Raw genomic sequence first — 14,564 nt, forward strand, 5'->3', positions numbered from 1 at the left:
TCGCTTTGTGGCATCTGGTAAAAGGCGGCATGGCAGGCGGGCGCGTACAGCAGAGCAATAGCTCTCATCCTGGACAGGAAGTCAAAGAGAATGCGGGGCTGGCCAGGGACTCCTGGTTCCCCCAATCACCTACCTTCCTCCCACTAGGCCCCGCCTCTCAGAGGCTCCATTCCCCCACCCCACCCTCCCCGAGTGGCACCATTCTAGGAACCAGGCTTTCCATGCATGAGCCTTTGGGGGCCAGTCACACACACACACACACACACACACACACACACACACACACACACACACACACAGTAGCATCTCTATTCCCTGAAATCAGACAGCTGGGACCATTCATTATGAATTCCAGTATGGATTACCATGTGGATTCCCACCATGTCAAATGGGTCCCGCCCTGAACGATGAGCTATTGGCAGATGGTTTCCCAGAGGATGAACATGGCAGCAGCCGCCTAGAGATGACCTGCTGGTGAGGGTCAAGGTCAGAGTCAAGGTCAGGCAGAAACCATCATCCGGGACAAATAATTCCCCCTCTCCATTTCTCTCACTGTGGCTTAGTCCTTTATTTGCCCCCAATCTTCCTACCTTTGGGGCCCACCAAGGGAAAGATTTGCATTCATAAAAGAAAAAAGAGGGCAAAAAATCTGACAGTATCTGTGAGCATATTAATGTTCAATTACGGGTCATATTCACCGTGTGGAAATGTTATTGAATTGAGACCTTGTCAGCTCTACTCTTACTTAGAAAGGGCCTTCGCATATTTTAAAGGCAATAAACCATGAAATGCCTATGCCTGTAGTGAGCCAATTATACCTTCCTAAGAAAAAGCAATTTTAAACTAGGTTGACTTTTTTTCCCCCCTTTAATTAAGAGGATTGCCCATGAGGTAAATGAAGTAAAAAGATTCCATTTCGAAAGGAACAAGATGCATGTTTCAAAGCCAGCCAATCTGAAGTGATCACGGACTTCGATTGTACCATTCTCGTCAGCCCTTCCCCTCCAACACTGGCTGGGGTTGGGGGGGGGGGGTGTGCGTGAGCCTGTGGTAGAGTACTCGCCTAACGGGCACCCCAAAGAAACCTTGAAGAATCAAAGACTCATTCGGCAGCCTTGCTCTCCTTTCGGGTGCCTGTGCGTTGTTTCTCACCAGTGTTTCACTGGAAAGTGGTTTAAGGAAGGTGGCAGAGCTCGCTTCCGGCAGCAGGAACTCGGAGTCTCCTGCCACGTACACGTCCTGGATCCCAGCACCCTCCTGAACCTGGGGCGACAGTACCTGGGAATCTGCATTTAAGTAATTTTTCTTTTTTTCTGTGTTGTAAGCCCAGGATTCAAATTTGGTACCTAAGACTTTGCTCACTGGCTGGCACTCTACCAACAAAGCCACTCCCCCAGCTCAAAAGTTGCTTTTTAATGCTGGTCCTGGGGCTTGCACTTAGGGCACTGGGCACTGTCTCTGGCCACAGCTCCGCTTCCTTGAGTCACTTTTATCGTGTGACGTGTGAGAACTCCCCTTTGCAGCCATGCAGCGGGGGTCTGACTGCCGTCAGAGATGACGTGAACAGATAGGGAAATCACAGACAGGAAGGCCACGGGAAGGAAAAGCCAGTGCTACGCAGAGTACAAATGCTCCAGAACCCCACCACCACCTTCTCGGATTCTGCGGTCCTCACTGACACAGAGTGTGAGGGGACGGGCGTCACCCAGAGGCCCCGGAGGACACTAGCCAAGGTCAGAACATCTGCTGCTGAGAGGTCCGGCCAGTGTAAGGCAAGCTCGGGATGCTGGAGGCAGAGCGTGGTCAGGGCCAGCGGGGGCGCCGGCGAGACCAGGGAGGGCAGTGGCTCTCCGGGTCAAGGATGACTCCATGAGCAGAGACAGAGGCAAGGCCAACATGCAGTAAAAATCCGCCCCGGCCCCAGGCGGGCGAGGCCGGGCCCGGCTGACCGCCTGACTTCCTGCAGTACTCTGTGGAGCTTCATCAGTTAGCAACTGTCCAGCAGATGGTCCCCAAGAAGAGGTTTTCTTCTTTGCTGTTGCTGTTTTCTCTCCTTTCTGCCGTGTCTGTTCATTTATCTGTCTCTGGGAGGGCATGAGGGGGTGGGGGGGGTCACAGAAATGGAGGGGCAAAGGGGGCGACAAACGCGTGGTGCTACTGACTGAACACTACGTCGGGAATGAACTCTACAACCTGTGGTGGAGCCAGGAGGGAAAAGCTGGAAGAGGGCAAGGGAAGAGATGACATTGCCCCAAATGAAATGTACTCATTCCCTGACTTAGGAAGCAGCAACCCCTCTGTACGTCACCTTTATAATAACAATTTTTAACTAAAAAAAAAAAGAGAGAGAGGGAGAGAGAAGGAACAACTTGCTGGGCGCTGGTGGCTCATGCCTGTAAGCCTAGCCACTCAAAAACTTAGACCTAGGATCCCAGTTTGATGCCAGCTCAGGCAGGAAAGTCCCTGAGATTCTTATCTCCAATTAACCATCTAAAAACCAGAAGTGGAGCTGTGGCTCAAGTGACAGAATGTGAGTCCTAAGCACAAAAGGTCAGGGACAGCGTCCAGTCCCTGAGTTCAAGTCCCAGGACCTCTCTCTCTCTCTCTCTCTCTCTCTCTCTCTCTCTCTCTCTCTCTCTCTCTATATATATATATATATATATATATATATATATATATGCACCTTGGGGATTTGTAAAAGAAACTACCATTTAAAATAAACCAAGGCCACGTGTGCTTCTGTGGCTGGTAGCAAGGGGGGAGGCCCGTGCCGCGTCTTTAGCCGGGTCTGTCTCTGCTTCTCTGACGCTGTTGCCCCCGCTCCCCAGGGCCTGCAGTACATGGAGCTGCTCCCCAAGGAGAAGCAGCCCGTGACGGGCACCGAGGGCGCCCTGTACCGCCGGCGCCAGCTCATGCACCAGCTCCCCATCTACGACCAGGACCCCTCTCGCTGCCGGGGACTTTCGGAGAACGAGCTGCAGGCCATGGAGGAGTTTGTCAAGCAGTACAAGAGCGAGGCCCTCGGGGTGGGCGAGGTGGCCCTCCCCGGGCAGGGCGGCTTGCCCAAGGAAGAGGGGAAGGCCCCGGAAAAGCCGGAGGGCACGGACACGGCAGCCCCGACCAGCAACGGCAGCCTGGGAGACCCAGCCAAGGACGTGGAATACGTGAGTGCCCCCCCCCCCACGTGTCTGGTCCGGCTGAACGCCTGCCCCCTTACCCCCCCCCATGCACTCAGCAGGAGCTCACCGCTCGCTCTCCTACCCATAGCTCATTCCCATGCTGGGTGGGAAGCAGGGCAAGTGGAGTCCAGGGGCGGTGGCAGTCCAGCAAACCTCCCGGGGTTCCCAAGACGTCCCCGGGGAGTCCCCTGAGCCGGCTCGCGCGGTGCTCCCGGGGTGCTGGACACACTAGTGTGGACCCTGAATAGCCACTCACCAGGAAGCCCGGCAGGCCGACGGCGCGGTCCTTGCCTTAGAGAAAGCAGTGGGCTTAGGGCGTGACCCTAAAGGTCGTGGGCAGGCTTGGGGTCAGAGGAGTCACATGACCCGGGCTGCGCTTGTGAAAGCACCGTGGAAGGGCTTTAGCAGCGAGGCACGGGGTGGTTCTAGGGGAGGAGAGCTCCGTGGGCTGGCATCTCTCGAACGGCCCCACAGATGCAAAAGGACAAGCTGGGATTGGCACCATGTCGTGCTGATGGTCACCAATTCTTGACCCCAGTGCCCGCTGCCTTTTATCCCCCCCACCTATCAGCCTGGCTTGCCCCTAGATGGCATTTGGAAATAAAAGTCTCAGCGCAGGGGCTGGACACAGCCACTGAGGAGGAGGAGAGGGCAGGACAAAAAAAATTACTGAGACCCTATTTCTACCAACAAGCTGGGTATAGTGTTACACACCTGTGATCTCAGCTCTGAAGGAGGCATAGGTAAGAGGACCAAAGTCTGGGGCTGACCGTACGGGTCACACAGACTGAAGGGTTCAATGCCATCTGCACCCACAGCCCATCCAAACATGGCGGCTGTCCAGTTTGGGGGGGATCGCCCTGCCTCCCCAAAAGAGGCAGCAGCATGCCTGTCTCAATGTAACAGTCGGACTCTCCCCTCCCCTCCCCGCCTCGCCTCGCTGAGTGTGTAGAGGGTGAGACAAGGTCTGCTTGCTGTAGAACAGGCCCTGCACAGGGCTTCCGTGTCTTTGAACTAGTGTGACAAGAGTGCCCTCCCGCAGGGTGTTGTACCCACTTCACAGATGCGGAACTCGAGGCACGGCTTGCCGACAGGGAGTGCGGCGGGGGGGGGGGGGGGGCCCTCATTTCCACCCCAGAGGTCGCTGGTCAAGGCCAGGGAGTCCGGCCACACGGGCTGGATGTGTGTCCACGAGTGTTGGCATTGGCTGGGGTGAGCGACCCCACCCGTGGCTCTCGCAGAGGACACGGGCGACCCCTCTGCACACTGCGAGGGCAGTGCTTCCCCCCGGCCCCGTTCTCACCAGCACAGCTCTCTGGGTCTGGGTTGCTGTGCCCCTCCCCCCCAGCTACCTGGACTATGTCACACCGGGGAGGTCAAGGCCCCCGCCCCCTCCCTCCCGCCTCAGTGGTGGTCAGAGGCCCGGTGTGGACAAGGAGCGGACTCTTCTGACCGTGAGCGGGCCGGATGACAGCTCGGAAATGAAGTCCGCGGCACTCCCGGGCGTGGCCGCCTCACCCAGGCATTTCCGCCCTTCCTCCGCCCCACGCTCGTAACTGGAGAAAGGGACGGCAAGCTGGGGTGCAGCATTTAGCCTTTAATTCCAGCCCGAGGCCCCCTGCCGCCCCCCCCCCCACCGTGCCCCTTTCTACTCGCTTCCTCAGCCCAGAACCCACCCCCAAACAGTACCTGACCCAGGAGAGAGAACCCAGAGGGGTGAGGATGCGCTCCCAGAGCCCCCCGAGGACCCTCCAGGACCCCAGCGCCAAGCCTGGCTAACCTCTCCCCATCTCCCCACAAAAATGTAAGGGCGGGCCCGGGAGGCCTGGCTCCCCACCCTCCGCCACAGGGCTGCCTCTGCCATGGAAACTTCCAGCGGCTGGCAGCTCACCCCGATGCCGGCCCCAGGAGGGACATATTTGTGGGCCAGGGGCGTCCAAGTCTCTGTCCAAGCAGATGTTTGGCTTGTGGGCTGGGCAGGCGGGCGGGCGGGCGGACGGTTCCGGACGGCCCCACTCGGGGACCCAGAGTTGCCACCCTTCCGTGAGCCCCTTCTTTCCAAGCGGGAGGACTGGAGGGCAAGGAGCTGCCGGCCCCTCCTCCCCCTGCCCCTGGAAGCAGCCTGAGAAATCACCATGGCAACCAGGCTTCTCCCTGTCCATCTCCCTCCTTCCAAGTGGAGAAATGTTAATGGCATTCAAGATTTCTTTTTCCAAAGAAAATCCCTTTGGCCCACTTTTTCTACTCTGAATACTTTCCCAGGTCGCCATGAAACCTTCAGAGGCGTTTTCTTCTTTCCGGTGGGCTACGTGATATTCCTCTGGCTAAAAGAGAGGCTGGCACGTCGTTTTTATGAAGGGCAGACAGGGGAGTATTTAAGGCTCTGTGGGGCCCTGTGGTATTTGTTAGCTCAGCTCTTGGAGCACTTAGCTGCTGTCGGCAGTATCCAAAAAGATGAGTATGGCTATGTTCTAGTGAAACGTTGACAAAAATAGTGGTGGACAGGTTTAGTCCCCGGATAGATACCATTTTCAGACCCCTGAGCTCGAAGAATCAGAAATGATTCTAGCTTTTCAATTAATTACCTTGGTTTAATATGACTTTGGTTTTTGTCAGTGTAGATCAGACAGTGATCGTGACGATGACGTTGGTAAAAGGTGACAACGATGGTAATGATGGTGGTGGTGGTGATGATGGTGATGGTATTGCGATGTTGGTGATGTGATCATGTTAAGCGATACTGGTTTTGGTGATGGGGATATCGGTGATATGACAAGGACGGTGTGGATGGTGGTAGTAATGCTGGTGGTGATCGTTTGGGTGGTGGTGATGGTGGTAGTAATGATGACTGGAGTTTTTGCGTGCCATTTTATGTAATCCTAAGATTTTCCTACACAGATCTAGTGTCTGCTTTTTTTTTTTTTTTACAGACGAGCCAGCTAAGAGGTTCTTAGCAAAGTTCGTCTGCAGGGTACAGTCCCTCGGCGCATTGTATATCAACTCAGTGGACTAGACGCAAAGTTTGTTTTAGCTGAAGGGGGTAAAAAAAAAAAAGAGCAATTCAACCCCTCACGGAATCTAAGTCCTCCCACCCCGGCGCACGTGCGAGGCCACTGCCGTGGAAGAGAACATATTTCCGAGTTTCCTCTACTCAGCCAAGGGCCAAACGGCGTCCTGTGGCAAGAAACCAGTCCCAGAGCTTGTGGTTCCCAATGCCGGGCCCGAGAACAAGTCCAGAATAGTCAAGTCCCTTCTGCCAACCCTGCCGCACTCTCGCCCACCACCCTGCAGGCGGGGAGAGCCAGGGAGCGGTGCCCAGCGCTTCCCCTGCCTTGGCACGGTGCCCAGCCCGCTCACCTGCCCCGGGAAGCAGCCCGCGGAAGGGCTAGCGAGCTGGAGTGATGGCCAAGCAGGAAGCGGGCCCTGATTGGGGGGGGGGGGGGCGAGTAGATGCTCATAGTCCAGAGGTTTCCTCAGTGACGAAGCCCTACTGCAAATGTGTCCGGGGGTCCTCACTGCACAACCAGTCCACTCCCTCCCTCCCATCAGGAGCCCCCAAAACACGGGGCTGGCAGGAGCTAGGCCCGAACAGAAAAGAAAAGAAAAAACAACAAACCCCTCTGGGATGCGGGCGACTGTAAAGCCACGCTGGGGAATCATCACCATAAGAGGAAATGGGGAGCTGCTGTTTATAAATAAATTGTTGAGTGTTTGTCTTGGAAAGAGCCCAGGGCCTGCATTGGAGGCCTTGTGTTAATATTTACTGGGGTGGCGTGGTGCGCGTTCCAGCAGGCACTCTGGGTTTAGACTGGGTAGCCTCTGGATAAGAGCCTTCCAGAAGGGAGCGGTCAGGAGGACAAGGCCTCCGGCAGGTGCTGGCTTGGGGCTTCTCGCGAGCTCAGAGGCCTCCCCGGGGCTCGGTCCTCACAGGCCGGCTCTCAGGCCGCGGAGCCGCGGGCCACTGCCCTAACCCTGACGCTGCTGGGAACACGGTGTCTTCTTGCTTCCCTCCCATCGTCCTTTAGAATTCCACATTGCCACACCCGAACGTCCTGTTACCCGGTGAGCCTACGCAGCCCTCCCAAGGCAGAGAGCCCAAGTCATTGCTCTCTTTCTGCTGTTGTTATGTGGGGCTGGGAGCACTAGGGCTTGAACGCAGGGACTCACCCGTGGCTTGGGCCACTACACTCAAGCCAGTATGTCGCCTTCGCTCATGAGTCAGCAGGTGGGCTTATGGCGGACAGCTCCATCCACTCAGCCTTACCTGCAGTAACTCAGAGGCCTAGACCCTGCCTGTTGTGGGGAGCTGTTGGGGGTGGACAGGCGGGGACCGTCTTTAGGAAGCGACAGACTGCTACAACTTCTCCCCCGTCTGACCACGGCTCCGGGGGTGGAGAGATCCGGCCCAGGGCCAAGTTGTACAAACGGTCTCTGCCGTTCACTCTCCTCACGACGCTCTGGTTTCACAACGCAAAAATGGCGCGATGTCAGTGGAGGCTCAAGTGTGAAGACAGATGAACTCTGACCTTTCCCTGGCCCCTCCCCAGGAGAGCTCTGGCTCCAAGCTGGACTGCAGCAACCAGTCAGGCCCCGAGACCCCACGTCCACCACGCAGCTAACTGGGTTACATGTGGCCGACGCATTGACTTTTTGTTGTTGTTGTTGTTTTTCTTCACGTCGGTTGTGGGGCTTGAACTCAGGGCCTGGCTGCTTGCTATCCCTGAGATCTTTGTGCTCAAGCCTAGCACTCTATCACAGTTCCACTTCCAGTTTCTTGGTGGTTAATTGGAGTTAAGGAGTCTCCCAGACTTTCCTGCCTGGGCTGGCTTTGAACCACAAACCTCAGATCTCAGCATCCTGCGTTGCTAGGATGAAAGGCGTGAGCCGCCACCCACGGGCTGATGCACTGTTGACTCGCAACCTTCAACATCGGAGGGGTTGACGGGACGCCATCCCAGGAAATCAGCTTGGTGTTCACGGGACGTGTCCGGGTATCTGGCAGCATGCTTCGAGCGCCGCTTCATCCCCACAGGGCTCAGCTCTGGAGGCCGCAGAACCTCACCCGTCCCTCCATCCCTCCCCTCAAAGGATTCACGACCCGCAGAGGCCCAGGCCGGGGGGTATGGGAAACCTCGCTCGCTTTGACTCTTGGAACGCGGGATCATGCACTGGGAAAACAGTACGGGGAGATCGCCCGGGGAGATGCTGCTCTTTCGCCAGCCCGGGAGGATCGACCCCGCTTCATGTCTGCACGGCAGACGACCAAGTGCACGCGGGCTTATCTGGGACACGCTGGAGACACGCCCCGGGGCTGGCTCTGACTGTGACCTACCTGGAGCTGGGACAAGAACCACCTGAGAAGCCACGAACGCATTCTCTCCTGTTTCTGCCTTTTTACCTCGAGTCCCAGAGAGAAACCCTTGCTCCTCCGTGGCCTCCTCGATGAAAGAAGAAAGGCGTGGGAACGGCCACGCTGCGCCCGAGGCCCGCGCCAGGCGTGCAAGGAAGAGGGCGGTGGAGGCCTCTCCCAGCTCGGGAAAGGAGACGGAAGCCGTCCGCAGCTAGAGACGGAGGGTGACGGAGCCTGCAAGAGCGGGAGACCACGGATGGAGGGGGTGCGGACTTCCTCTGTCCCTCCACGTTCTTTTCCTCCTCCCTCACTGCCCACACTGTCTCCGCCAGCTTCCCGACACTGCAGCAACGGCTCCGGAGGCCAGCTTGTCATGAAGAGAAAGGGTTTGATTGGCACTCAGTGCGTGGGTCTTGGGTAGCATGTCCCCGGGGCCTAGCGGGAGGGCAGGCCACGGTGATGGGGCACCGGAGCCCAACGCCCGCCTCGTAGTGGCCAGGAAGAGACCTGGCTCCCAGAATGCACCTTGCAGACACACCCCACGATGTCACCTAGCCCCACCCCTTAAAGGTCCCGACACCTCCCAATAGCATCACGGGCTGGGGACCAGACTTTTAACACACAGGCCTTAGAGGATATTCCAGTTTCACGTGATAGCAGAGACTCTCAGTGGACACCTGTCTGCGTGGCAAAACAAGACAGAGACAGGGAGCCATGTTATTAGCACAGAGCGCACGGCCCTTGGAAGGGCTCCCAGCAGCTTCCACGGACTGAAAGATCTGCAAGTCGGAGATCTGAGCCATGAGAGAGTTCCCCGGGGAAACAAGAGTGCTCGGTGGGTGCACCGGCCTCCTGAGCAGCACGTGCAAAGGTCCTGGGACAGCCCGGACCATTTCTTCATTCTCCTTTCCAAGTGCATGGCGCCATGGGCCTTCAGGGAGCCGGCACAGAGGGCTCCGTGCCTGTGGAAGGTGCTGGGCCTTCAGGGTCCACGGGACCCCCCCACCTTCACAGAAGCCGCCCACGGAGAGATTCTGGTATGACGTCAAAGGAAGAGCCAGAGGCTCCTCGGAGGACGACGATCCCTGTCCAACTTGGTGACGACAGATCCCTTGCCTCCATTTCCACCAAAATATCGGGGTTGGGAAGGAGGGGAGGCAGAAGGACCCGTGTGAACCCAGCCGGCTAAAGACAGTCCTTTACACAGACTCACGAAACCACGACACAGTTTGCCACGTCCCCCGCCACTAGATTTATACGGTGGAAAGTACACGTTTAATAAGCACGCACACTCACGTACGCCTCGTTGGCAGTACTGGGCTTTGAACTCAGGGCCTGCCACTCGTTAGGCGGACACTACACAGGGATGTGGCCCCATGCATGGCTTGTCCTTTGAGAGAGGTCCTCCGGGATATTTTTTGCCCAGGCTTGCCTTGAACCACAATCCTCCAAACCTCCCATCTCCTGAATCTCTGGCCGCAGACCTATGCCACCTCTCCTAGTCCTTGTTAGCCTTTAAGTTTACTGGTCTCCTTTTAAACGAGTCAGTACTGTAATCTTTCTCAGTTTTAGCTCCTCTTATGGTTAATAATCATTGCTGCTGCCCATTTGAACAATACAACATAGGGATCTCAAAAGGTCCTTTTCTGTTTCGGGCAGTCACGGGACTTGAACACGGGGCCTGGGCGCCGACCCTGAGCCTTTCGGCTCAAGGCTAGGGGCCACAGCGCCACTTGTAGTTTTCCGGTGGTTCACTGGAGATCAGGCTCTCCCTGGGACTTTCCTTCCCAGGCTGGCTTTGAACCGCGAGCCTTGGATCTCAGCCTCCTAAGTAGCGAGGATGACAGGCGTGAGCCACCGGCACTCAGCCCCAAAAGTTCCTGAGGTCACAGAGGACCCTAAAACCAACCGGGCTGAGAGTCCGTGCGGTCAGACCCCCTCCCTGTGCACGCAGAGCCGGGGGCCCGCGGGAAGCAGAGAGGCTGGGGGAGGGGGCGACCGGCCCGCACCCCCTCGGCCTGACTCCCTGCCCCCCCCCCCGCCTCCGGCCCCCCCAGGTCTGCGAGCTGTGCCAGGGCGCGGCCCCCGCCGACAGCCCCGTGGTGTACGCGGACAGGGCCGGCTACCGCAAGCAGTGGCACCCGGGCTGCTTCGCCTGCGTCAAGTGCTCCGAGCCGCTGGTGGACCTCATCTACTTCTGGAAGGACGGGGCGCCCTGGTGCGGCCGCCACTACTGCGAGAGCCTGCGGCCCCGCTGCTCCGGCTGCGACGAGGTGAGGCCCACGGGCCCAGGCCTGCGGCTCCGGGGACCACGCGTCCTTCCGATTGGGAAACTGAGGCAGGCTCCCCGGAAGCCCCCGCTTGGCCGTCGGCACAGTGGGCTCTTGGGCTGGGTCAGGTCCAGCCTGTGGTGGTGTCCGCGGTCACCCCGGACAGCTGGCCGTGTGGGTCCCCCGGGCCGGCGCTGGAATCCTGCAGTCACACAACCCGGAGCACAGAACACCCCACGGGGCCCCGTTAGGGAGGCGGAGGCGGCGGCACAAAGCCGGGTTCCGGGGTCACACGGGGCGTGCGAAGGCCTCTCGGCGCACCGCGGGCCTCTCTCCGGCTCCCCCCAGACGCGAGGCTCAGGCCTGCCCGGCCAGACGGGTGGTTTTCCCATCAGAGGGGCTCCGACCCAGCCAGGACGCTCAGCACGTAACACGGCCAGCCTCGGCTTCCGGTCCCACTGCCGAGCTAGCCAGCCCGGGTGACGAGCGAGCGAGGCGATGCTAGACAGCCCGGTGACCCTCTGCTCTGTCCCCCCGCCCAGATCATCTTCTCGGAGGACTTCCAGCGCGTGGAGGACCTGGCCTGGCACCGGAAACACTTCGTGTGCGAGGGCTGCGAGCAGCCGCTGAGCGGCCGGGCCTACATCGTCACCAAGGGGCAGCTCCTGTGTCCCACCTGCAGCAAGTCCAGGCGCTCCTGAAGGGCTGGCGACCCCGGCCGCGGGCCCCCCGGACCCGCCGCGACCCCGAGGCCAGGCGAAGGGGCCTGGATAGCGGGCTGCAGCGGGAGAACATAGATATCGTAGGTTGAGGGATGGGGGGGGGGGGGGTCCTTGGGAGGCTGGGGTTTCAGAACCAGAAACGTCCTAACATCTTAGGATTCATTTATGCGGTCTGCCAGCCACAATCAACTAAAGGCCGCCCTCCCCCCCCCACTCCCCCCGCCCCGCCCACGTGGCCTCCTGCGGGGGAGGAATTTCCCAGAATGCAGTGGTGAGTCAGCCAATCAGCCAGCAGCGAGATGTGTGCCTCGGTGGGGGGGGGGGGGGGGCGAGGGGGGCTCCCCCAGGAGGCAGGGTGGGAATCGCAGCTCCCACTCCTTGCCTCTTCTTCAAGCGGAGTTTGACTTGTTAATAAGCAAACGTTGTGGCGTGAGAAACGTTTATCAATAAAAGCTGTATGGATTCCACATGCGACTCACGTGGAATGACTTACGCCGCGGAAGGGACTTGGGGGACACGGATTCACCTCCACGACCTGGAGGGCCGGCCGGAGCGGGCGAGGAAACGCATACATGCTAAGGAGCCCTAATCCGACTGCCACCCAGCGCAGATGCTCAGAGCAGGAAGTCCCTGCACTATCCACCCTCCCCGAAGGTGACCTGAGTCTCTCACAGAGACTCGTCTCGTTGTCCCCCAAAACACGACCTCCTGGGCCTTGAAGCCCAGGATCCACCGTAACTCCACCGTAAGTCAAGGCCGGTGGGGGAAAGGGACGCGTACACCCGCAGGTGCCACGTGGTACCCAGGGACCCAACCGCCACCACGCCAGCACGTCTATGGGGAATGGCTCGAGTTCTCCGTGTTGACAACTGAACGCTTAGTGAGCCAAGTAAGTCTCTTGGCCAGATTTTATCTCCCTTTTATGGTCTCTGGGAGTATTCTCAGCCCTCGAGTTCATTTCCTTCCCACGACTTCGTAAGAACCAGGTCATTCTTTGCTGGGACGACAGCGTCCGGGCTGCACACACTCTGGTCTGGTCACCGTGGGCGAGCCTCACCTTCCCGGCTCCTGCCAAACTTCTTCCTTCCTTGCTCAGCCCAATTTCGTTCTCTGCCCCTCAGCTACAGTCTCCCATCCATCTGTGTATTTCACGCGATTGACGGGCTCCCTCTGGCTCCTTCCACCCCACCCCCCCAGCCTGCCTCTCCTTCCTTGACATCCCCACTTCTCAGAGAGGAGATTCTCAGGTGGCCGGGCCTTTGCTCAGCCTCTGGGACTCCCCGGTGGCTGGAAAGTTAAGATCTGTGGCTCTGCCATGAACAGTTCTGAGGTATGGCTTGTTCCTCTTCCCAACCTTGGAACTCCCGAGTCCCTAGACTCTCCTTTCCCTGTCTCTCCCCGTCAGGAAGCAGCCCGCGCGCACACACACACACCTGCTACCCCATTCTGCTGCTTATCCTGGGTTGCCTTATCATGGTCCAAAGGTCCTCTGTTGAAATCCTGCATGTCTTACAAGGTGCTTCTCATTGAACCCAGTTTCAGTGGCGTTTTCACTCACATATTTGTGCATTCAGCTATCTATTCATCCATCCATCCACCCTTCCATCCACGTGTCTACCCAAGCTCTGCCTACTCACCCATCCATCCATCCATCCATCCGCCCATCCGTCCTTCTGTCCATCTACCCACCCACGCATCCATCCATCTACCCGCTTCTCCACTCATCTTCCCACCCATCCATCCATCTACCCACTTGCCCATCCACCCATCCACTCATCCATCCACCCACCAGTCTATCCATCTTCCTGAGTTCAAACCCCAGCAGTGGCAAAAAAAAAAAAAAAAGTTACAATGTTACCTCTTGTGTTGCTTCCTCCCCATGTCAGCCTGAGACACCCAACCTCTGCGGAGAGACCCACCGCTGAGGCCCAGGGGCATTTTAGGCCCCTGATTCCCACTCCCAACACACACATTTGCATCACTTTGATTGTGCCACAATACCTGGGCTTGTGAAAAGCCCCCCTGTGACCTTCTCTCATTAATTCCACTGAACACATGATCGTTGCATCTATTTGTGGGGGAGATGGGCTGCCTTTGAATACATGGGCATTGCTGGGAAATCTTATCGCTTCATGTTCCTCACACCAGGCCTGGCCAGCCCCAGGACCTTGGCTGTTTACTCTGCTACCAGCTCTGTGCATCGTGAATGTGAAAAACACAAAGGATAGTCCTAGCAGAAGATCACAATCGCTCAATAACTATGTCCATATGATCACATAAGACGATGCTAAGCGAAATGAACTCCAAGTTATGGAAACAAGTGGTTTATCCTTATTGGGGTTATTTTCGACATGCCATGTGAAATGATGCCTTTTCCTTCTGTCTTCCTTCCCCATGGATTTACCCCTGATGTCACTGTAACTGATTTTGGTACCCTGAGTATTGTATATACGTGTATTGAAACTAGGGAAAGGAAGGGGGATATCAAAATGGAGAGACAAAGGATAAAAGACAAACCAATGGGGCTGGGGATATGGCCTAGTGGCAAGAGCACTTGCCATGAAGCTCTGGGTTCGATTCCCCAGCACCACATATATAGAAAACGGCCAGAAGTGGCGCTGTGGCTCAAGTGGCAGAGTGCTAGCCTTGAGCAAAAGGAAGCCAGGGACAGTGCTCAGGCCCTGAGTTCAAGGCCCAGGACCGGCCACAAAAAAAAAAAAAGACAAACCAATGCAATAGCAATTCTTACAAAGCTATATGCTGTAAACCAACTGTACAACTCATGCGGCGGAAGGAAGGAGGGAGGAAAATGAGAGAGGAGGTAACAAGTTGGATAAGAAATGTACGGACTGCTTTACATATGAAATGGTAACCCCTCTATACATCACTTTGACAAGAATCAACATTTTTAAAAGAAACAAATGCATTAAAAAAGAGCACAAAAAAGGATTTCCACGCACACACCCATGGTCTCAGCCAGGCTCCAGTGCCTGCCTCCTCTCCCAGCCTTCTTAGCAGGAAAGAAAGGGCTCGGTGTCACCGT

General features: G+C 57.3%; 1 protein-coding gene across 1 annotated transcript in view; it reads left to right on the plus strand.

The window, feature by feature from the left end:
* Lmcd1 (LIM and cysteine rich domains 1) overlaps positions 1-11,988 on the plus strand; it is a 41,166-nt gene extending 29,178 nt beyond the window's left edge. Inside the window, exons 4-6 of the mRNA XM_048356202.1 lie at positions 2,829-3,164; positions 10,587-10,802; positions 11,342-11,988. Coding sequence (XP_048212159.1) covers positions 2,829-3,164; positions 10,587-10,802; positions 11,342-11,500 — 711 coding nt within the window. The 3' untranslated portion in view covers positions 11,501-11,988. The remainder of the gene's footprint in view (positions 1-2,828; positions 3,165-10,586; positions 10,803-11,341) is intronic.
* Positions 11,989-14,564: the final 2,576 nt, after the last annotated feature.

The sequence above is a fragment of the Perognathus longimembris genome, chromosome 10, assembly GCF_023159225.1.
Source record: "Perognathus longimembris pacificus isolate PPM17 chromosome 10, ASM2315922v1, whole genome shotgun sequence".
Lineage (NCBI taxonomy): Eukaryota > Metazoa > Chordata > Mammalia > Rodentia > Heteromyidae > Perognathus > Perognathus longimembris.